This window comes from Myripristis murdjan, chromosome 7, assembly GCF_902150065.1.
Source record: "Myripristis murdjan chromosome 7, fMyrMur1.1, whole genome shotgun sequence".
Taxonomy (NCBI): Eukaryota; Metazoa; Chordata; class Actinopteri; order Holocentriformes; family Holocentridae; genus Myripristis; species Myripristis murdjan.
In genome coordinates, this window is record NC_043986.1 from 22636567 (window position 1) to 22661146 (window position 24580).

At 43.3% G+C, this 24580-nt stretch overlaps 4 protein-coding genes across 4 annotated transcripts; 3 read left to right on the top strand and 1 right to left on the bottom strand.

Annotated features, from left to right (window-relative positions):
* Positions 1-124: 124 nt before the first annotated feature.
* fam110a (family with sequence similarity 110 member A) lies at positions 125-3571 on the top strand. Its single transcript, XM_030056326.1, has 2 exons — positions 125-285; positions 1769-3571. Exon 2 carries the CDS (start codon positions 1984-1986, stop codon positions 3232-3234), a length of 1251 nt encoding a protein of 416 aa, XP_029912186.1. The 5' UTR covers positions 125-285; positions 1769-1983; the 3' UTR covers positions 3235-3571.
* Positions 3572-5264: 1693 nt separating this feature from the next.
* On the top strand, positions 5265-10136 carry mfsd2al2 (major facilitator superfamily domain containing 2a-like 2). Its single transcript, XM_030054784.1, has 13 exons — positions 5265-5432; positions 6316-6440; positions 6540-6672; positions 6972-7050; positions 7206-7369; positions 8113-8203; positions 8352-8473; positions 8636-8719; positions 8886-8969; positions 9092-9204; positions 9483-9626; positions 9709-9870; positions 10094-10136. Exons 1-13 carry the CDS (start codon positions 5265-5267, stop codon positions 10134-10136), a joined length of 1512 nt encoding a protein of 503 aa, XP_029910644.1.
* A 2495-nt stretch (positions 10137-12631) lies between these two features.
* On the top strand, positions 12632-15908 carry LOC115362058 (peptidyl-prolyl cis-trans isomerase FKBP1A-like). The gene is made up of 5 exons (XM_030055832.1): positions 12632-12751; positions 12863-12910; positions 13503-13615; positions 14275-14444; positions 14920-15908. The coding sequence occupies exons 1-4, from the start codon at positions 12715-12717 to the stop codon at positions 14404-14406; spliced, it is 330 nt and encodes a 109-aa protein (XP_029911692.1). The 5' UTR covers positions 12632-12714; the 3' UTR covers positions 14407-14444; positions 14920-15908.
* Positions 15909-17531: 1623 nt separating this feature from the next.
* Positions 17532-24404, bottom strand: snpha (syntaphilin a). The gene is made up of 5 exons (XM_030055831.1): positions 24126-24404; positions 22308-22426; positions 22039-22170; positions 20039-20188; positions 17532-19407 (listed from the first exon to the last, which is right to left on the bottom strand). Exons 2-5 carry the CDS (start codon positions 22349-22351, stop codon positions 18144-18146), a joined length of 1590 nt encoding a protein of 529 aa, XP_029911691.1. The 5' UTR covers positions 22352-22426; positions 24126-24404; the 3' UTR covers positions 17532-18143.
* Positions 24405-24580: the final 176 nt, after the last annotated feature.

Here is a 24580-nt window from a genome sequence, read left to right on the forward strand (position 1 = left end):
ATGGTAGTATGGGTATTGGAACGCAGGGCAAGACAATGGCAGTGTCATGTGACCCAACGAGTCAGTCTCCTTCCTTGTGTGGGAGCGATTGGACCAACCGGCCAGGAGGGGGAGGGCACAGGAGGAGCATATGAGCTGTCAAACAGGTTTGTCTTGTGCACTGTTTAGTGGTTTCACACGCATTAACACACACTCTCTCCGGTAGGATCAGTCCAGTTCTGCATTGTGGCATGTCGGGGTAAGAGGAGCAGCCCAGAGCTCAGGAGTTCAACAGGGACTGTCAAGGTGAGTTACCTTTTGAAAGGCCAAAAAACTGTCCATTAGATTACTTCCCAACAGCTAACAGCTAATGCCCTCATACAAACAGACTTGAGCTTGTCGGGACAAGACTCAGCACAGGCCTTGACTGTGACTGTGAGGCATGAGTAGTTGTGTACCTGCCTTTTGTACTTGTATTTGTTCATGCGCTTCCGGTTTCATTAAATGATGTTTGTCTACTCCTCCCTTGACTCAGAAACACTAAATTAGAGGTTCTATTTTTGTTTAGCCTGACCGACCTCTTCACATTCCTCTGTGGTTTCTGACACAGCCGTCTACTATCTCAATGATGTACCATAAATCATGATGCCCAGTGTCCCTGCTCTTTTATGATAAATGTTGCTCAGTGAGTTATAAAAGTTCAAGGAGGCCTGGAGACATTAAAGTTCATGAAAGTGTCACAGAGGTAAAGACCGGCAGAAGGCTGAATAGCTCTATCAGCAGGAGTTTGGCCTGGCTCAAGCTGGAATGAGAAATATGTTGAGAATGTGACTGGCAGATGCAGACTATTCAAGAGGCATATTTTAGACACACACACACTCTTCTTTCTTTCATCAAGGATGCCTTCAAGGACACACAAAAGTGTGTTATTATCCAAATTAGCGTCCCTTTGCACCCCAAGTTCATTACAATGGCGCTCCAGTCATTATGTCTCTAAACAAAGAGGCACGCTGTCCCTGATGCTCGGCTGGACCTGTTTTTATGACTTTGCTGAACACAGAGGCTTCAGGTGGAATCCCCTACAAACTTTACCAACAAGGAGCTTTATTTAAAGAAGAGCAGACACTGTTCCCCGAACAGCTGTTAGGCTGTGTCTAACTATGGCTTCAAACAATAGCTTGTTGACAGCTGTCCTGCTACACACACACACACACACACACACACACACACCAGACATCCATCTCTCTCTGTCACACACACACACACACACACACACACACACACACACAGACATCCATCTCTCTCTGTCACACACACACACACACACACACACACACACATTCTTTTCTTGTCCACTCTCACTCTTTTCAAAAGCCCCATAGTGACTGAAAATGAAGTGTCAGTTTTATTGTGTGTTTGACTTGGGAGAGATGGATGGCCGGGAGTAATTGTTTTCATTTGCCGGTCACTGGCAGCCAATGAACTAAGAAGATGCATAATGTCTGAAAGTCATGATTGGCTGCATCCTTAACTTTCCCCAGTGGAAGGGGAGGGCTTACTTCTGTCTGCAGGCGTCTTGTTGAGGCTGTCGTGTCCAGCGTCACAGCATCTGACAAAGATATACTGTTGGTCTCTTAGGGTAAATGTTTACTAATGCTGGCTGTTCATTTGAATTCTGTCTGTTTATATGTCTGTCCTTTAAAGATAACAGACTGTTTACTTGCATTTCAAGGATATGTCTTTGTTTCGTATTGTTGTTTGCTGATGCAGTGTCTCTCTTTCCCCACAGGAAGTCCAAATGTCAGGGAACTAGAGTTCAGATGCTGGAGTTATATCTCTGAAGAATGAAACAGAAGCAGCGCTGATCATGTGAGAGCTACACACTGGCACAAATTAGATGGGCTCTCTCATTTTTGTAGAGCAAAGTGAGGACATTTACATATAGGTGGCCACAGAAGGAACTGTAAATATAAGGTTAACAAGGCCAGGTCAGACTTCAGCATAATGCCTGTGCAGACTCTCCAGCAAACACTGAGGCAACCGGCAAGGGCGGCTGCAGCAGCTACACCCCCACGCCTGCGGCCCAAGGGGCCAGTGGGGCCAGACTTCTACCGGCAATGTCCGTCAGCAACAGGAAGACCAAAGCAGAGTGCAGTGGAGAGGCTGGAGGCAGACAAGGCTAAATATGTCAAGAGTCAAGTAGCCCTCTCCAAGCAACAGCCAGTCCGGCCTCCTGAAGTGCGGAGGCCTCCGACAACTCCTACAACCACCATTAGACCCACCAGGAAGACCCCAAACCGCCCAAAAACACAGCAAGGGAGTGTGCCACTTGATCTACAGCACCTGAGCAACCTGATCAGTGGCGTGAACGACGGCCCTATTTCCACTGCAAGCTCAGAGGAAAGTCCTGACTGTTCTGCCACAACGCACAACTCTCCCTGCCCGACTCCTGCAGGGGCAGAGAGACCGTGTCCTCCTCCCTGCCCCGAATGGTCCAGTCCGGCTAAGGTGAGGTTGCAAGCCTCTGGCCCGGCCAAGGCAGAGAGCTCCAGTCCCACTGGGTCCCCGGCCACAGTGACCATCCGTAGGGTGGACGTCGTGCCCCAGGCCAGGCCGGTGAGGACGCCGTGCAGACCTCAGCAGTACATCCGGCAGCCACTTCAGCCCATGCCATTACAGTCTCAGTTTCCACTCCATCTGGCGACCTCAAACCTGCATCTCTTTCACCCCAGAACACTGCCGAGTCCTTCTCCTCTGAAACCTGTTGTTGCCCCATCTAAACATGACCTCCCTCCCTCTTCTCCTATTGGGACCCACAACCCTGCCCCACCCCCTCTCGGCCTCCCTCTGTTCCCCCCTACTTCCCCAGCAATAACTCGTCTGTCTTCCTCTAGCTCCAGGAAACGCCCCTCTCTGACCCGTTCAAAATCAGACATGAGTGACCGGTACTCCCGTGCTGGAACAGAGCTGGAGCGCTTCTTTAACCTGTGTGGTTTGGACCCTTCAGACCTGCAGGAGCTGACGGGACCCGGCTCTGACATTGTGTCTCTCACCCGTTTCCGCAGTGCCAGCGCTCCGGGGTCTGAGTGTGCAGGCTCTGGCAGAGAGGATGATGATGATGATGAGGATGGTGGGGACGTTGCAGAGCGTGTTCCCTATGGGGTCTCGGTCATTGAGAGAAATGCAAGAGTGATCAAATGGCTGTATGGACTCCGTCAGGCCAAGGACAATGCTAGTAGAAGCACCAATTTGTAGGACGATGTAAAATGGAGGTGCAATGGCATAGCATTGCAAGTTTTTTGTTGTTGTTTGTTTTGTTTTGTTTTTTTCAAGATTTTCAAACAAAAGTGAGCTACAAAAAGTGAACTTTGGTGTTGAAATTGTGATTTTGGTTATGACAGATCAAGGAGCAATATTACTGTGAGACTTTCTTTGGTTTTATTCTTTTTTATCATTTTGACTTTTCAAAAGGTTTTCCTGTCTCATACTGGGGCCGTGTCAAATCTGTTGTTCTGCCACTGGAATGCCAAATCACCTTCTGTGCCTGTAAATGGACAGCATTAAAGCTTAATGATGCAAAGCATCATATTTAGCCACGTGTCATCTTCTATTAATTTACTTTAAAGAATCACATCAACACAGAGGTTTCTCCAGATGAATCCCAACAGATATGAACTGGTCCAGCTGATCCATCTGATATTTCACACCAGTGAACAAATTAGTGATGATTTGCCCAGAGCTTGAAGTTATGTAGACTAGGAATTACCATAAGAGAGAGTACAACTCATAGTCAAAATATTACTTTTAATAAAATGATAGTGATTTCAAACTATTGTTTTTGCTAATGACGCTCTCCAGCAGAAACATGGTGCTCTCAGGTTTGCCTCCCAGCGACACTGCTTTTGTTTCCTTGCTAACCAGTGGTGGAAAGAGCACTACAAATCATTACTCAAGTAGGTGTATTGTTACTTAAGTATGAATAAAATTCTGCTGGGAAAAAATCCTCATTATTTCAGAGCTTACTCCTCTTAAATCTGCTTACTGACCAATCACTGTTCGGTTCATGATGGTCCAGTTTCAGTATTTCAAGAGAGACAGCCAAATTTGTGTTCTGTAATAGATGGGATTTCATATTCTGCTGAGTACAATACCTCAGCAAAAATGTACTTAAGGAAAAGTACAAACTGTTAATACTGTAATATTGAAAAAGTGCATGTGCACAAAAAAAGCCACTCAGCTACAGTAACACGAGTACATGTAACTACTCACTTTGAGCCCTGCCTGCTGCTGTCAGCCTTGGGTAGAAAGGCTGAAGGAGAAGGAGTGTGAGTAGGATGAATAAGCTTCTCTTGAATGATGGAAGGACGTTTCATGGCCACTCCACAAGAGGTCAGGCTCACACCGATATGCCTGCATTCAAGGCAACTTCTTTCATACCCCTCACTATATAGTCACATTCCACAATGTAAAACATTAACTGTATTAAATCAAGTGCTCATGGAGAGCAGAGGCTGAAAACCTCTCATGGCTCACCACATCCATTCCTTTTCATTTCATTACATTATTACTGTACAGGAAAAGACTGAAAGTAACATAACCGATGTTAAAATGTGTTACAATAAAACTGGCCAACTCAGTTAAAAACTATCTATCTATCTGTTATAGTCAACTCCTCTTCATTCAGAGGTGCATACATCCTCTGGTTATAGTTGAATTGTTGTAATATAACCTACAGAGCCAATTCATTCAATCTCAAATCTGAGCAGGAGGACTGAATAGGAGTATCTCAGCTTTCAAAGAGAAAAGAGCTGTCTAACCAGACTGTCAGACCAGAGGGACTTACAGTATAAGGGTGACTGTGTGTGTGAGAGAGAAAGTGACTGCGGCTGAAGGCGAGCAGCAGTTGGTTTCTAACCCCAGAGAGGCAGATTTCTGACTGACTGCAGGACTATTTACCTCGGGATGGGCTGTTTGTGCCACTGTCACTCCAAACTCCAGAGGATGAGTTGCTTGAAGAACTTTGCAGACCATCTGCAGACATTAAAGAGTCGGTTATTAAACCAGACTGCTGACTGCCAAAGAGGAGACGCAAAGACAGAAAGTCAGCAGGAGAAGGTAAAGTTTTCAGATTAGTTTCAGTCACATATCTAACTTCTCATTTCCAATCCAGCCACAAATTGTTGCTGAACCATTTTTTGTATTCTAACCTTTGTCTGTTCACATTTTTGTAGATGTTTTCAGTTACCATTACCGAACTTAGTTTTTTCAATTGCTCACTCGACAAAATGACATCATGGAGTCATCCTCATCACTCCTCTCCCCGGTCATCACAGGGGTCGGGTGGGGTCTCTGTGGCCAGGAAGATTTGCTATGCAGTGGGTGGGGTCCCATATCAGATGACTGCAGCCGCCATGGGGGTCTCCCTGCAGATTTTCCTACTGGATGTTGTAAAGGTACAGGTGACAATTGGCCTGACGTGTTGTGGCTCACAAAGATTTATTGACAGATGCCTACCTGCACTGAACTCTGCATTTTTGAATTTCTATCAAAAAGCACACTGTGATTTCCCTGACAAAACCCCTCATGTATTCAAACCCCATGAGCTTTTTGGACTTGTTGATGTTCATGTATAACCAGCATAGTATTTGACTCTTTGCATGTGAGAAGGAAGTTTTGCATGTGTGAAACAAATGTTGTCATTACTGAAGTGGTAGGTCGAAATTTGAAACAGAAAAAATCTAATCACCCAATTGTTGTTTTTCTAAAATCTTTGGCTGATGACCAAATTAGTAAAACATGACTATGAAATGAACCAGAAATTAGTAAAAATGACAAAAACAAAAAAACAAAAACAAAAAACTATGAGACAATTAGTTTAAAATTTACAATTATTTAAAATGTACAAAGTTATCAGATAATTAGTAAAACATTCTGGGAAACAATTGTTTAAAAAATGAATGAATAAAAAATTACAAGAAACATTCTGTGCCCCTCACTTTTGAAATTATGGCTACACCCCTGGAAGTTTGTTCCTACACTTACATTTAATTGTTTTTTTTTTTTTTTTTTTACTCTTTCTCTTTATTTTGACTGTAAAGCAAGCACATTGCATTGCATTTTATTGTACAAAATATGCAATATAAATAGCTTGAATGAATGACTGATTGACTTCACCTACGAATTGAACTTTTGACATTTGATGAGTGTCACAGATGTCAGAGTGCAATATGATACTTGGTATACGCTAATATGTGCTTGGTATGAGTTTTTATATGTGACTTTTATTAAGCAGCATTGTACATGTGTGGGAGAAATGTATCAGAGACGTTTTCACAGATGGAGGCCTTCTATGTCTCTATGATCCTGTTTGTGAGTCGGGCGTGGGATGCTGTGACAGACCCGCTGATTGGATATTTGGTGAGCCGCAGCAACTGGACACCGATTGGCAAACTCATTCCGTGGTTGGTGCAGTGATACGATTCACAGATTTCATCTTTTATTTAGTTCTGATTCAGGTTCAGGCGTGGTATTCAGAAGAGCTTTGCTGTTTGTTAACGCAGGACGGTTCTCTCCATGCCGTTTGGTGTCATCTCCTACGTGCTGCTGTGGTTCGTGCCACCAGGATCGGTGTCTCAGGCTTTCAGCGTCCCCTGGTTCCTGGCAGCAACCTGCCTGTTTGAGACCATCATGAGTGTACGGGAATGCACGCGCATCTCGCTTCTCCTTCCCCCATCCCTTCTCTTCTCTCTCTCCCCCTCCCTCTCTCCAGCTATCTCTATCCAAAATTTTGTGATTCAATCTACTCTGTAATGTAGAGCCTCTCTTCTTCTTTTCCCCCTTAGTGTCACCATGGTGACAGCATTTCAAATTATTTCCATGTCAGTGTTACTGCTGCCATTTTGCTCTGAGCGGTGTCACCATGGCTACAGTGTCTCATACCACTCCCCGCGCTGTCATTTGACCTCATGTTTTTCCCTGCCATCCATTAACAGTGTTACGACGTCCCCTACCTCTCTCTGAACATGTTCCTGGGGGGAAACCAGCGAGACAGAGACTCTGCCACCGCCTACAGTAAGAGCAATCTAACCAGCTCTGCAGACAGCACAGACATCTCCGAGGCCACGGAAAGCAAAATGTAGACAAAAAGGTTTAGAAATAATCAGGGATCACTGATCTCTCTCTCTCTGCTTTTTTCCCTCTTTTCTACCTCTGCTCCTCTTTGGCAGGGATGAGTGTGGAGATGTTGGCGATGCTCTTGGCTTCAGTAATTCAGGGTCAGGTCATCGCTGTCTATAATACAGAGAAGGACGGGGCCTGTCAGCAGCTGGACCAGGCCCATGAAATATCTCAAAGCACAGCCTCACCACACGCTGCCTCACTTCACGAAACGGTAACACTGCGACCAGCTCTGGCAAACTGCTGCCAAACAAACTGCTCAAAAAAAAAAAAAAACAAAACAAAACTGGTTCTTCTACCTGAGATAAATGGACAGTGAGGGACAGAACTCTCCCTTTTCTAACAGCAGTCTGGCAGCGTTGCTTTAGAAAGTGAACTTGAACAGTCTCAGGAGTATCTTGTTACCCTGTAATTTACTGTTCTTAGCTCAACAAAGGCATTGTTGAACCTGTGCCTCTCTCTCCCTCCCACCCTCTGTGTGTGTGTGTGTGTGTGTGTGTGTGTGTGTGTGTGTGTGCTTGTGAACAATGTTATGTATTCGCAGACATTTTTTTTTTTTTTTTTTTTTTTTTTTACAATTTTTACATAGGGTTACATGAGTAATGCACTTACAAAAAACAAGAACCATAATCCATTGCAGTTAATGTGAAAAAGGATTTTTTAAAAAAAAAAATCATTTGCCGAAGTTGACATAATGGTTAATAATCATGTGTGCTATCTAAGCAGCTGTGTGAATTGGAATACATTTCCTGCATAACTTCATATTCTAAAAGCTAAGTAACAACAACATAGAGGTATTAAAATTACATTAGTGACCTGGTTTGGTGCTCTCTGTCAGCCCTGCTTCTGCGTCCTTCTGTGTGTGTGTGTGTGTGTGTGTGTGTGTTTTCTATGCATGTATGATTGCACATAGAATGTTTTTATTGCTTTGTGAAAATGTGTGTATTTTTCCCCCAGCGAAAAGCTTTCCTGACCTCAGCTTTGGTCATGGGTGCCCTGTTTTTCCTGTGCACCCTGGTTCTCCTCCTGGGAGTGAAGGAGCAACAGTGTGAGTCAGCCATCGGGTCAAGATTGATCAAACATGATAAAAAACCTTTAAATATATGGATGCTGAATAATTTTACCTACTGGCCTCACTGTATTTTGGATACTTCACTCTCCTTTTCTTAATTATCTAAGTTTTATTTTCTTCACAGCGGCCCCCTGCTCTCTTCAGAAAGTGCAAGTGTCCTATCTCACCTCCCTAAAGCTGCTGGTGTGCCACGTTCCTTATCGACGACTGATCCTGGGCTTTGTGTTCACTGCACTTGCATTCCAGGTACCTTTTTGAAACCAGAGTCAGAATAATGGCAAAGTGACTCTCTTGCATTCCCTTAAAGATTAGCTTTTAAAATTCACAGAGAGAATGTTGTAATTCTAATAATTCAACTTCATGAGAATCAAAGGTTAACACATTGAATTTTTTTTTGTCCCACATCAGATGTCCTTGGGTAACTTTGCACTTTTTTGCAGTCATGTAGCTGGGCTAGGAGCCCAGTTCCAGCATCTTCTACTGCTTCTACTGGTAAGATGCAAAAATGGCACAGTCACTGAAATCTACCCTTTCTCCTACATCAATCTGTTACTGTAATCATTAACACTGAGACTTGCTCAGCATTTCGCAAAAATGCATGATGACAGAACAAAATATGCTTTGAATGTGAATTGAAAAAGTGTCAATCATTTCACAGGCTGCCGCCTCCATAGCAGTTCCATTATGGCAAGCAGTCCTTGTGAGAATAGGCAAAAAAGCCACAGTTATCATCGGACTCGCAGTAAGAAAGGAAGCAAGGAAATTCCTCAGCTTGGACAACAATTTGAAAGATCAGAGTTTGTTGCTTTTCCTTTGCCGTGCATTTCCGTTGCTACCTGTGTGACCTGTTTATGTCTCCCTCAGCCCTTCATCCCAGCGGTGATTATAACTGCCTGTGTGCCCACTAACCTGTCAGTCTTCATGATTATGTGTGCTCTGATGGGATTCAGCTTGGCAACCATGTTCTTGCTACCATGGTGAGTCAGTGCTCAGACAGGACATGAAGCCCCCCCCACCCCACCCCCGTCCTTTGCAGGGCCCTGTCAAACCTCGTCAGAATCAGAACCGAATGCAATGCATGCACATGAATCATTCACAACACCTCAGCCCACCCCTCGCATCCTGTTGGCAAGTGATGAATATTCTAGTGATTATCTATTTTGCTGGCTGGTCAGTAATTTTAAATGTCAGCACACAAGTAAAGATGTGGTTTTACACTGCTGATATGTGATATACCAGCTTGTATGTGCTAAAGGTCCATGCTCCCAGATGTGGTGGACGATTTTTCCACGAGAAACCCCTCCTGCAAGGATTTGGAGCCTCTGTTTTTCTCCTGCTATGCCTTCTGCACTAAACTAGCAGGGGGTCTATCCGCTGGAATCTCCACCATGACATTACAGTGAGCCAATCTTCTTTAAACTTGGTTCATTATGCGTGTTCATCTGTTTGAGAGTCACATTTGATTTTCTCCTTCTCTGCAGCTTTGTGGGCTACAGAGCGGGTGCATGTAGCCATGGTGATGGCGTGGTGACGGCTCTGATTGTGCTGTTTTCACCCGTTCCTATTGCACTACTGTTGGTCGGGATGTTTTTTTTCCGCTCCTACCCGATCAATGAGAAGCAGCGCTCCCAGCTCCAGGGACAACAGACCACAGTGTTGTGAGTGTTCGTTTGGGTGAATTTTAAAGCCAGGAGATTTGTTACTGTTACCCAAAGCATCTTTAACCTCTCATTTAGGGTAATCTGTCTCACTAAATCTGAGCCTGTATTTCAGCAAGCAAAATGAGCAAAGCTGTGACAAAATCCACCATTCAGCCTTTGCTTTTGCTTTGCTCAAAAGCATAAATAGGGTCCTGAGATGGAGAAGCCTGACCTATTTAAAAGTTTCATGCCAGAGCTTTCATTTCTGAGGAACTGACACTAACCCCCGTTACAATTTGTTAAAAATGCAGTTTATCATCTATGTGAGTAATGATTTTTTCTCTTTCATTCCAGCCCAGAAGCCACATCTTCAGCTGACCAAGGAGAAAATGCAGGACAGCCAAATGCAGCAAATCTGCAGCAGCCACAGTCCAGGGCGGCATCAAGGGCAAACTCAAATCTGAATTCACATCACACCACAAAGACTAGATACTCACACAAATCAAATTCCTCACCATGTTACAATCATCATAAGGCAAATGGCCTGTCACACAAGTCAAAAAGCACTTCTGCAGAATACAGCAGGCATATATCAGTTTCCAAGTCATATGTAAACCCTCACTGTCATAAGCAAGAACTCAGCTCGTACAAGAACTCATCACAAGCTCAAAGGAGTGGCGTTTCTTCTGAAAATGTTCTGAGGCCTTCCTCTAAGAAGTCAGATGTGAAATCCAAAGTCACATGGGTTTAGTGAGATGGCTTAACAAGTCCTACGGGTCAGAGGAAAGGAGTTGTTTTCTTTTTCCACAAGAGAGTGGGTCTTTGAGAGGGGGCATTTGTTACACCCAATAATCAGTTCAATAGGGAATAACCACCAGTAACCACCAATAGGGAAATCAACTGACAGATCAATAATTAACTGAATCAAACAAGAAATGTGCAAATTGGTGGATAAACACTTGAAAGTAAGGGAGACCATTGCTTTCATAATGATAGCCCAACAATCACAATGGGTGACAGAAAGTGAGAATGTATATGTGATGTGCAGAAGTGAATTCCCCAGTATCGTTCATTATTGCTGCGGTACATAAATACCTCAACTTTCAGCAAGCGCATCCCACTGGCTGAATGCTGAAGTGGAACAGCACATTGAGCAGCAGTGTAAAAGAGAACCGTTCTGTCGTACTGTGCCCACAGTTTAGTCACTCTGCATCCAACCCAGCAGGGGAGGAAATTTTGGGCTGGAGGCCTGGAACAGACCCGGGAGACGGGGCAGAATATTTTAATCGCCTTTTACTGTTTTGGCTTGAGCTTGAACTTATTTTCTCTTTTGTTGTTGATCTTGGATACTGTTACTCTGGCATTTTACCCACTGGCTTTGTGGACCTTTTATCATTTTCACTTCAATTTTATCTTCAAGTTTTAACCAGCCCTAGTAAAGTTAATAGTCTTAGTGAACTAACCCTAATAAAGGTATCTTTTGTCATACTTACACTCGAGTTTGTGCAGGTGTGGTGTGAGAGTCCAGGTGCCAGTGCTGTTTGTCTTCACGTCATCCTGTGACATAATTTTGGCAGGATTTGTCTTAGTGAGGTTTATACACCGACTGGAGCAACCACTACAAATAACAATAGAGGCAGAGCACAGCACATCCAAAACAAAACAAAACAAAACAAAACAAAACAAAAAAATCGAAATATGTATGGGCTCTATGTTTTTCAACCATTACAAGTGGCCACTGATTACTTCATTAAGTAGTCTAAGGCCTATGCATTTCTTAACTGAGAGACAGAGAAGGTGGTTGGTGTTCTCATTGGTGGCATGTTCAGCGGCTTTGGAGAGCCTTTTGTCACTAATTGAGTCCAAGATCTTCACTGCAGTGTATCAGAGCAGGGATTCAAACCGGCTGCACAGCCTCACTGCATCTGAACGCAGATGGGCTTGACGCACAACATGCAAATCCTGAGTGTTCAGTTGTTTCTCTTCTCAGCAAGAGACTCTAAAAAAAGCCCTGAAACATTCAAATGCCTTCAGTTTTCCTGTCATGTTGCAGTGCAAGAATTAGCAGGCTGCACCCTCCAACCCGACCTCTGCTCGTGGACCAGAGTAGATGCACTAGGTGCAACACTGGATCAATGCAGCAGACCAATTTTTCTGGCACAAAGCAAATTAACAGGTGCACATCAAAAAAGGGTGAAAGGGAAACATGCAAGTGATGGGAACCCGGTGTGGGTGCAGGAGCCTAACTTTGGGTAGCAGGGGGTAGAAGTGGTATACAGCTTGTTTGGCCAAGTAACCAACCCACCTTCAACAAAAGCCACCCCATGTCCAGGAGCTATCATGGAAGAGGTGATACAAGAAACACTTTGTTTTAGTGTCCCAGCTTGCCATCCCCATGCATCACCTGGTACCCCTTAGGCAACCCCTCTCAAAAAAATCCTGGAGCCGCCACTGCCTACTGCAATGTGATGTATGGCCCCTAAGGGCTCCCACTTATTTTCACGTTACAGCTGCAGCCTGAAAAACCCCATGTACACTCACTGTGCCAAAACGAAACTAAACTTGGCCACCCCCTGTATGTAGGCGACGTCACCGTGCGTCAAACGCTGGGTAAGTTTATAAACCCAAATTATGTAGCATAAACAAACCAGGAAATTTCAGCTGACAAATGTTGTTGCATTGTATAGTTATCATGTGAAATGCTGCCACAAATTCTGGTTTGATTTGACAAGCAGGGGGCCTGGTTTGCACTGATCCCTACCCGTATGTATTAATTCTCCACAGCCCACCCGCTTCCGCTCGCATTGTAAGCAGGGAGGGTGAGAGAAAGAAGACTGAAGAGCGAAAATGGGAGTAGACGTTGAGACGATAAAACCGGGCGATGGTGGGTATAAACGCTGTTTTCCACACATGTGTAGCAGTATAACGCGGTTATTTTTCTCAGTGGTTACCACACTTCGTTAAGACCGGCGTTTTTCTTGTATTTTATTTCCAGGACGAACATTTCCGAAGAAGGGGCAGCACGTCGTTGTGCACTATGTCGGTGAGTGAGCAGGCTCGGGGATGATGTGGGAAGCTGGCCTCAGGCTACTCGGAGCCCGTTACTCCCCGATGTGTGAAACCCAGTCTCTAGTTTCTTCATTATGGGAACAAAATCTAACGTTTGCTCATCCGGAAATGCATTGTAGGCACCCCGATTCGTAAATGACGGTTCTCCGCTGTACACTTGGGTACGTCCTAACGTTACTTTAGCCTGCTAGCAGCTAACATTGATCGCTAGCTAGTGCCCAGCTGAGCAAATCGCCCGTCTTGTCTGTCCGGCTCAAGTTAGCCACCGTCTCACTGAGAGGATCATCAACATAGCTGGCACTTGCTCGCTGTCTGTTAATTTCCACCGACCCCATCTTGGCTTAATACCGTTAGACGGAGAGCTTCCTGCCGTAGCGGCTACCAGGCGTTTCATCCGTGTCGACTAACGGTAGTTGGCTAACGTTAGCTAGCAGTTAGCTAGCAGGATGCTTGTGGAGAAAAAAAAACGGGATTCCCTGTCACCCGTAGCTAGCGTTACCCGTCGAGTTATGATGTTAAGAAACCCTTAGCTCAATAACTAGCTCGTATTTTATGTTTTTAAACAGGAACCCTGACAGATGGAACTGTGTTTGACTCTTCGAGGGAACGTGGAAAGCCATTCAAATTTAAAATTGGACATCAGGAGGTGATTCGTGGCTGGGAGGACGGAGTCGCCAGGGTGAGGAGAGGCTCCCCCCCCCCCCCCCCCCCACTGGAAATATGGATTCTGCAAATGCACAGCTTGGACTTTAATTTTTAATTGTTAGCAATTAGTATTAGATTAGATAACGTTTATTGTACACAGATGTGGAAACTTGCCCTCGGCTCCACCGGTTGGTTAAAACCCATCACAGTAAATCACAATACAACCCACATTACAGATACAACATGCCGAGTGCAGACAACAATAACAGACATGGCTCCAGTGTCAGGGGGGCTTGCCATGTTAGCAGAGTTATTGCATTTGGTATGAAAGACTTCTAATGTTGTTGGTTGCTGCAGAGGCTCTATAGCGTCTTCCAGAGGACAGTTTTATGTTTTATGAACAAGATCAGAAACGATTTGCCTGGCTTTTTGTTTCACCTGCATTTTATAGTTATACCCCAGTTGTCTCTGCTCTTTCCCAATAATTTTACTGGCCATGTTCATGATTCTGGATAGCTTATTTTTATGTGTTTGTTTTTAGGTGCCCATACCATGTGTACATAGCAAAAGTTTAAACACCTTCATCAAGACTTCTAAAATATCCTTGCTTGTATTCTCTGAATCTTAAATGAGTTTGCTACTACTGCTGATGGCACTAATATATATATATTTTTTTTTTCATCACCTCCACAGATGAGTGTAGGCGAGCGGGCTAAGCTGACCTGCTCACCTGACTTTGCTTATGGCAGCAAAGGGCACCCAGGGGTCATCCCACCCAATGCTACTCTCATCTTCGATGTGGAGCTGCTCAGTCTGGAAGCCTGAAACTTGTGCACTTGTTGAATTCCACTCAAATTTTCAGGGTGAGTTTAAATGTTTAAATGACCGGCATGGTTTTGCGTGTGTGTGTGTGTGTGTGTGTGTGTGTGTGTAGGATTGTGAATGATGTGTGTGTGTGTGTGTAGCGCAGATGGGGACAAGTGTTAATGTGAGTTCGGGATGGGATGTTGTGCTAGAGCTGGATGTTGCATTCGAGAGCCTCACAGCATAGCAGCATAATCTTAAAATTCACCAGCACATAGAGACAGTGCACACTATCTAGTTGGTTTGAGTGCTTCATTAATCACCTCAATCTGTAAGCCTTTATTTTCTGCTCTTCTGCTGATGTTCAAGTGCTAGACATATGCAGTTACAATACACTTAGTCTTTGTAATTTACCTGGTAATGTAAAGAGCTTAAATGGAATGAGCTTAACAAGCTTTTTGTCCTAAATCCTGTAATCCCCTCACATCTTACCGTCTTAACCACACAAGTTCAATCCGTTTTCTTTTACCACAGGTTGACTCCTATCTCGGGAACATGGAGGAAAATGTTAACAGATGATTCCTGCTGTTGATTCCTGCATAGGACCTATGTCTATAGCTTCACTACTTCACTCTCCTTTCCATTTAGATACAAATTGTTATGTCACTTGTTTTAAAACCTTCTCCTTCGCACTATACTTTAGATTCCATAGATACAATTCATAGGCCATACCTTTCCATGTATTTGTTATTGTTATGGATTTTTTTTTATGGTGTTCTTTTTTTTTATTATTATTTTTATTTTGTTTTGACTGTACAAAGTGTAACTGCCATCAGGCCCAGGGAAATACTGAATTGATCTCACTCCTGTGGCTCTATGTGGCCTTTCGCTAAAATTTTATTGATTGCGGGTAATGAACTGTCTTGGATAAACAAGAAAAAGAATAATAAAAAAAGAATAAATTGTTGTTTGACACAATGACATTTCTATGAAGTACCTTTGTGATACATTTTGTTATTTGGCTTAATTTAAAAAAAAAAAATATATGTATGGGATTACAAAGAAGACTGCATGATCAAGCACATCACTGCCATACAGACAGGTTGCTGCAAGTGAAGGATTTGCTATGTCTATATAGCAGCGTTAATCATTAATTTATAAGAGTAAGATGACTTTTTTTGTCTTTTATCCAGTCTACAAACCAGAATAAAGACATAATTTCTTGTCTTTTTGATAGCTTGGAAAGACATGGGGACTTGAAAATGGTGGAAGTATTTTTTTTTCCAAATGAAAGTGTCTTGTGTAAAAACAGTTTAAAAAAAAAAAAAAAAAAAAAAAAAAAAGATAGATATTGATCCTTGGCAGAAAGTTTTTAAATTTGCATGGCAAGTTCCCTCACAAAGGTTTTCAGGCACATCTTGGGGATTGTGATTGTCTTTATTTCGAGGAGTTGTGTGTAACAAGCTGTGGATGTTCTTAAAGCTCTGTTCCTTACTCTAAACACATTAAAAGAATTAATTTTACCACAAAGTGAAATTCTTCCTTCCCTTGGGGGTTTGTATCACACCATGATTGACATTCACTTACAGTAGGCCTTGTAATTAACACCAATTTATAAATGTGTTCTGATCTCACAGTACACAGATAGAAAAACAGACAAGGCAACTTTATTCTCAAAGAAGAGAAAGTGTATCCACGGTTCTTACATTTGATATTCTACCATTTCTTGTGCAGATGTAATGAATACACTTCATAACTGATTAATTGCTTTTGGTTTGTTCAACAGATAATTAAAAGTCTATATGCAGGTAAGCAGACTGCAGGCTATGCAATAAAAAGTGCTTGAATGGAGAAAGGCTGATGGCATGCCAAGGAAATATAAATTGTGAAGCACATCCCTTGACATGGAAATAAAGCAGTTGTTTTGGAATTGAGTCTGGGGATTTGCCCATTTAAAATATTGTAATAGTGTGAAATTGAAAGACTGCAACATGTGCTGTTCTAACCAACAGATAAATTGCACTGCTCATGTAATTAAATTTCTATTAATTTGGTGTTGTTAAAAGCCTTAATCTTGGGCTTTTAAATTGGATCATTAATTAAGCTAGTATTGAAACCCTGTTGGAAAGATCCCTGAAAGCTTCAACATTGCTCTTTAGTTTGCATAATAAGGCTGACAATGGTAACCATATGCACATCCACATCATGTCTTGTGGTTATGATTGAGCCATTTCAGTTAATGCACACAAGGGACACTGCTTAGATCAGTATTCACATTTGAGTAATAACACTCACATCAATGTTACATACATAATTAATATAACTGCATTGTAACACAATGCTGTGGAAGCAGTCTACATTGCTTGACACAAAGATTAACGTTTCATTTGTTAACCATTTCTTGCAACTGTGCAAATAGTTTTGATACACTTGACATCAGAAAATAAATCACTGTATCCAAAATCGTTTATTTCTTGATAAACCGAAGAAAAGAAACAACTCATCTAAGTGCTTCATTTATTTAGCTATAAATGGCCAGATAAAGCCTACTGGGAGGAGCAAATGAAAACGAAGCCTCTACTTTGTCTTAAAGAACTTGAAGAAATTTTTTAAAAACGATTTCCTCAGCTAAACGTGTCCAGAAATACATGATGTTCTGCAGATACACAAGTCGAGGCAGTGCATTCAGGACTGGAACAGCAGAAGTCAGGTACACTTGTGTACCCTTTCATACACTTTCATACACCCACCTAAAGAGTTTATTTTTAGATGTGCACTGCAACGAAGGCTCTCCTGTTGAAAGCTCAGCAGAGCGCCTTGATTTCCTTTCAACAGGATTTTGGGTTTGCCAGCATTTCCAATAAGTTAACTATTTTGCTCCATTATTCTGTTATTCTTTTGTTGTCATACCTCAACTAAAGATCAATTTTATTTGTGTTTTGACTGGTAATATCTTGCAATGTTGACAAAAACATAACTGGCTTTCATCAGTCAATTATCTGCCACAAGACACAACAATGTTGTTTTTCTGGATTCTTTACTGCCGAGAAGGAGCAGCGTTGATGTTTGAAGTAAATGTTCAAATAATCTTAAAACAAATTCAGTGTTTTCCTAGGTGTGAATGAGTTGTGTATGAAAATAAATGTGGGAATCACACTGATTTTTTTAACTGAACTCCCTTGTCACTATGTGTGTACCATGTCCAAGATCGCCACCCAGATGAGGGCATATAGGTTCATCTAAGTCTGGTGCAAGTCTTTTGATTGTATCATCAGGATCCCATCAACCCCACTGTGGGTACTAGAAGAAATACTTTCAAAATAGAGGAATTTTTTCCACATAAGATCTTATATACAGTATTAAAGGGCTAATGTGTGGGATTGGATTTTTTTTATCAAAAGGTTCAAAATTCAAACAAGGCTTTCTAGCCTGGTAAAATGGTGTGAAATTGGCAAGGCTTGACCATCCCTCTGGGCTACATGCAACGGGCTGTATAGTGATTGCAGGCAGTGGCAGTAAATCTATTGGAGTCATGAAACATTCCCTATTGTACTACTAATCCTTTGTTCTTCTAAGGCAAGGCATGACCACAGAATCACAAGGGCATTATGGTAAATCTAATAATCATATAAGAGGGGCTGTCCAACACATTGTAATCACCAAAATGCAATTAAATTTGAAGTAAGTCAAGGTGGCTGTGGCTGTGCCTGCAGTGGTTCAGAGTTGTGTTGCTGTTGAGTAACAAGGAGCAAAAAACCTCAGATCAGTGTTGCCCCGTTCATACTGGTAGGCCCGCGGCCCCTGCCTGCACCCTGGCGGCGAAGCGAATGAAGGGCCACAGCACAGCAACCTCTCAGCAGGGATCCGATGTGATACACAGGCATGACTTCCCGTGGCGCCCCTCGGCACAGCCAGGCCACTGTTGGGACCACTGGCATTGCCAAAGCCAGCAAATCTATCAGGAAGTACCGGCTCCAGTGGCACCGCTGAGGAGAATGCTCATTTTCGTTGACACCTTCGCTTTCCTCCTCGTTCCCCCCTTCTATCTCCACTCCTGTAGCTTCCTGCATCTCTATCAGCTGAGCTACGGGCTGGGGTTGGCAGGTTTGGGGCACTGTTGGCACCTTCACCACCTCCTCTGGCTTGTCAGGAGGTAGCATCTCTATATTGTACGATTGCTCAGGAGGAGAAGAGGGAGGCAAAGAGGGCAGAAACAGATGTGGTTCTGGGAGGTTGATGTCTGCTGTCGGTAAGGAAATGACACTCAGTTCTTCACCACCACCTTCCTCTGAGAGCCAGGTCATGGTGGGGCTGCAGGCCTGAGACCGAACCTCAGGCTTCTTCTCTGCCGCCGGAGCAGGGGTTTGGATAGGAGCGCTGGCAGAGGCAGGAGCAGGGCCTGCCGCTGCTGGTGGGGGCTCCTCCTGAGGTAAGTGCAGAAACAAGTGATGATGGGGGAGGTAGGTGTGTCCACTGCACCTGCAGCTGCTACTGAGAGTGTGACAGGAGTGTGAGATCGGCAACACAGTCCCCCCACTGCACAACTTCTCAAAGGTTGACGAGTGAGGCACAGCTGGGGGGCCTCGGACGTGGGTGGGTGGTGGCACCTGCTCTGATAGGAGGGCAGCCTCCAGAAGCAGGTGGGTTTGCCCTGCTGGTCGGGATGCTCCGCTTGCCTCTGGAGCAGCTAAGTTGCGGTCCAGCTGCAAAGCCAGGGCCTCACTACTTAGCCGTGTGTAGGTGGTGCTGCGGCTCAAGGTGCTGGCCGGAGAACAGCCACAGGAACGAGATTTCCCACCTGGCCGAGCTCCCTGCTGACCTGGATATGGCTTCTGAATGTGAGGGTCTTGTTCACGGGCATTGAGGTTGGTCCTCACTGACTCCACCACCTCCTGGAGGTGCTGGATCTCCTTGCGGGCCTCTTTCAGGGCTAGTTGTGCCTCCACACGGTGGCATTCCTCCTCAATCCAGTCCTCTTGCATCCTGTACAGCTGGCTCCTCAGCTCATCTATCTCAAAGTCCCTGACAGAGTAAAAAGGATTAATATAGTATCGTGGACTTATTTATGAAGCATAGCTCTCTTTTATTGAAGGTACAAAGCATAGTAGCTTAGCCCAGACATGCTTAGAAAGCGAAAATACTTTAGATCAGGTCATGGGCATGAAATTGAAGATATCAATTATAAAAATGCAGGCAACTGTAGGGGTACTGACACCTAATAGTCTAATGTGTTGATCCGATGTGATAGTCTGGTAGGATTTTGATCGAACTAGGCATAGTCAACTACCACTGGAAGCAACTAGGTACCCAAAATAACAAGGGCATTATGCTTTTTTTCCCCATGTGTACTGACTGAGTGGTTTTCTCCAAGGTTGTTCATAAACAGAAATACAAAATGGGAAAAAATGGTTACCACAAAAGTCACCACAGCAACTGGCAAACCACAGCTAGTTGTGCTTTGGCTTTGATGAATCAGATTGCATGATGGAAATTGCCTGGCAAAAATCCCAGTGACTAATATAACTGGTCATCTAGCCAACTGTTTGATCAAGGCTCACTAGATATGATGCAGTGTTTAACAGGGACACTTTTTAATGTTTTGCAAGAGTATACGACAGAAATGTAAATGATCCCAGTATTTTTCAAGATTTACCTGTGCTGTAGTCTTTCGACATTCTCCCTCAGTCTGGCTCGCAGATGTCGTATACACACCTCCTTCTGTTGCAGGGGTGTGAGGTACTGCTCTGGGGTTGGGGGCCTGATCCCATGGTTATCACTGCAGGCTGTGTGCTTCGCCTGTCGTCTGAATTGACACACAGGTGTGGAAAGTTCATTTGCATAACATGTTCCGCTTTATTACATTGTGAGAACTCAGTCGAGAGTCTGGGTGTGAAAGAAGCCAGGGTGAACAGACACAGTGCCTGTATTTATGAGAGTTGACAGTCACGGCAATACAAGTGAGGCAATAATACCCAGGATAGCCTTTTTAATTGTGATTATGGGTATGACAACCATGCAATAGGCATGAGACACAGGTGAGTACCCATAATCAGAAGAAAAAAAGTCCTATTCATACAGCCCTTTTGTAAAACACGACAGTATGTGTTTTGTCAGCGTTTAAAGGAATACTCCAAAAGCTATATATTTTGTACCATTTGCTCACCCCAACTGTCTTGAAGGTCAAGTGGAAAAGTCTGAACGGCATGCCATTTTTTTTTTTTTAATTTAAAGTAAACTGGCTGGGGATGTATCCAACATACAAATGTAGAGACAAATCTTTGATTACACTGCACAGAGTTTTAGAATTTGAGATATTTTCATATGATTTTTGCTGCTGTTTGTCAAAGTCGTCAATCAATGCCATGCTAACACAAGTGGTGATAGTTTCTGGAACATGCATAAGATTAAAAACTTTTCAAGAAAATATTCCCCACAACTTGGGGTGACTACATGACACAAAATATATAGACTGGGGTTAAGTATTCCTTTAACCTGAAGAAATTTTGGGACATTCCAGATTTGCTACTGATGTTTGATTTTAGGTTATCAACACTACCAGAAAGTGGGGGAGAGATGGTTAAGGAGAGCTGAAGATCATCTGTAACAGTGGAAACAGACTCTACAAATGATGCTTTGTATCAATTAAGAACAGTAAAGGATTCAAAATTGACCCCTGAGGATAACTACAAGAGCGGGGAGCCAGAGAGGAGGGGGCATTACCGACAAAAAAACAATGTCCTGTTTAAGAAATAGGGGGGGTACTTCAATCTAAAAATCCAAATATTGCACAATCACTGGTGTAACTTGTGCAGTGTAAGTCATTTTTGTGACCTTGATTATGGCGATATCTGTATTATGGAGGGCTTTGTAAGCTGAGTGGAAATATTCAAAGACACCATTACTTTTTGTGAAAGTTATCAGTTGTGGGGAAATGACTTTTTCTTATTCACTGGAAAAGGATAATTTAGGAATGGACCTATAGTTATTAATAAGAGAGGAAGGTTTCTTTAACAAGGACTGAACAATGTCAGCCTTAAAAAAAGACAATCACAAAGGAGGTTTTTATAGCAGATAAAGGTGAGTGGGCCAGCATTACTGAACCCCTCATTTAACAGACAGGTGCTGTATGTATACTATGAAAATTTCTTCATAATACTGTACGGTACATAAAAAAGAACAAACGAGTGAAAATTGCCTGCCTGCCAGCTATGAGCATCTTGGTAACCTGTATACACAATTTTCTTATCAATTTTCTAATTATCACTGACATGGCTCAAGACCTCTGATTTTTAATGATTACCCAGTGACACTGATAGTTTTAGCAGAGAGAACAAATACATTTATTGATACTCTCATTTATTGCAGCTGAAATATAATGACTAACCACATAAATGAAAAAGTTTGTAAATGTGTCATCATGCTCATGGTGGAACAGGATAACTTGACTGAAACTGCCTTATACTGATAGACATTCTTTACTTTTGACGCTATTTCACATATCTTTAGTGCATACGTACTGCGTATTCTTTCCAGACCAAACTTTTTTCCTCAGCAAACCTGAATGGTACTTTTGACCTTCACTGGCTCCTTCATTTATGCTGACCTTTAAATGAATCATGTTGTGTGCAAAGAGCAGCTTTTATATCATCTCACCTGGGTGTACTAGGATACGTGCGAGCTGTGGGGCTGCCCTCAGCTGCCCTGCCCCGACCAGGATAGGTGTTGGTGTTAGATGTGTCACTATGGGAATATCGCCCGGTCCCACCACTCGTGCCCACTGAGCGCCTTACAGGGAGAGATTAAGGTACATATATCATTTACAATATCAAGCAAAGGGGGTGAAAAATCACAATACTCATTGTTAAATCATTCATCTCTTTCAGGTATTTAAAACTAGATGTGGGAGACGGAGAGAACAGTACCTGCGCTGACCTGTGGAGGGCTTACGACTTGAAATGAGAGACATGATGTGCTGGACCAACTCCCCCTCTCTCTCCACTGCTGCCTCTAGAGAGGGACACTAGGACCCCTCAGAGCTGGACTGTATCAAGCAAAAATACATTCATTGGAAAAGCAGTAAAAGCACTGACAAAAGCAGTGAACGTTCTGATTAAATTTCTTCCATGGAATGGTAATCCCCCAGTGCCCAGAGTACACCTACATCTCATAATCCAGTAGAGAACTGAAACAAAGAAGAGAAATAACTTTTCTTATCCTTTCGGTGTGTTATATACTGTGTGAGGTCATTATGTGTTGTTTCACTGGAAGCCAGTGACAAGAACCCTAAAAACTAGTCCAGTCAACAGCATATAAAGCCTCCTTTCTCTGCTGCCACAAGGGAGCACAGTGAGTTCATGCACTGCTGGTGCAGCTGCCTCTGTCTCAGCCATGCCCTCCTTGTCCTCACAGCCGCACATAAACATGATTGACCTTCAAATGAACTGATGTCAAAGGTCCAAAGCATAGAAAATCCGACCTTTAGTGGCAGGGTCAACGAGGTCACTGTGCTGCTGTCTAAAAAGAGTACAGACTTTGCACTGGCAGCTGGCAGTCAGTGAGATTTGTGTAGCCTATGATCTAGTCCAGTGGCTCCAAAAGGGACCCCCAGAGGTCCTCCGGGAAGTCAAGGGGCGCCCAAGAAAAATGAGCAATTAATTTGCTCCTCATGGGAGCTCGTGTAAGTATGACTATTTTCCTCAAGCGTTTCACTCTCCATCTTGGTTGGTTTCACCTGACTTATAGTATTTGTCATATTTAACAGCAAAATCTTCTCAAAAGGGATTTCATAGGACAGAAGCTAAATCTTACAAATGGGGTCAATGATCTACAGTTGATCTATTTAGGGATTTACTCAGTAAGCTATGAAAAGTAAGAGAATCCCTGATCTAGGCTTGCAAGGTCTACAGCTACTCTGTAACTTCACGTTGATTTGAACTTTTCTGATTAATTATGTTATTGTTGTGGTTGCAGATATTTGGCTACAGCATCAGCAGAAGTGAAGAAACCATGACTAGGAGAGGCAGGGTAGCCTGAATGAAACACAAGTGATTTTGTAGCCTACTATATTTAATTCTGGGACAATGAGACAGGCAGTCTCACCGCCGCCTCTCCCCTCTGCGCAACAAGTGGCAAGTACGTTATTGGTGTGATGTACGCAATCATCTTACGTAAGTGTGAGTACCAGTGTTTACTGGCCTGGCCTATAGGTGGATAACTGAACAAAAAGCGGCTTTCATACTCAGCCTACCATTGTCATCTATGCCAACACGTTTCAAAACTAACATACCATCGCAAGTTTGTGCGTAAAATCGATTTATTTATCAAAAGATGGAGATATGTAGCGCTCTGCCCTTGGAGCAGACAGTCCACTGAGTCGCAATATTTCCCATCTCTCGCCCACAAAGAGCCCGTGTTAGATAATCAGGCAGGTCCAATGTAGTGATGAGCAGCCAGCAGAAAAAGTCTCCTCATCGTGTGAGCAGTCAGCCCAGTGGAAACGTCTCTGTAGCCGACAGGACATCCTCCCATCCCAGCAGGCTACTTTCATTTAGGGAAAACAAAAACGCCCCGTTCGAGTAAAAAAAAAAAAAAAAAAAAAATCACCATTAGAAATAAATGACTATTTTAATCCGCGCCGTGCCCTACCTACGGTGTTCAAGGGAGTATTACTTGCTCCTCAAAAATACTAAGAAATGTTACTTAAAGGGCTAGACGTGCAGATAATAAATTCAGCACTGTACCATTTCGGCAGGTCGAAGAAGTTGTGCATAGTGGTGAAGATTCAATCCCCGCCAGACTTGATTGCTGAGCAGTCCCCGGTGGCATGAGGAAAAAAAGATGCTGCTGATGCTGAAGAGAGTCCATTCCTGCAGCCATGAAGCCCGGAGATTAAATGAGGCAACTGCGTCTGCTGCATCGGTGCCTCTTAAAGTGACAGTAAGAGATAATACATCACATGGCACGGCATAACTATGTGTTGTTATTATCAACTGAGTAAGCACAGTGAGGATGAAGTTATCTGACAGGAAAATTATAGCCCAGGCACCGCTCACACCCCAGCTGAGTGACAGTGGGCTGGAGCTGAGAGTATGTTTGCCTATGAAGCCTATTCAAACTGTGCAAAGAAGAAATGAATATGCCCACAGCAAATTCACTGTCAAGATTCTGAAAAAATATTCAAAATACCCTTATATGC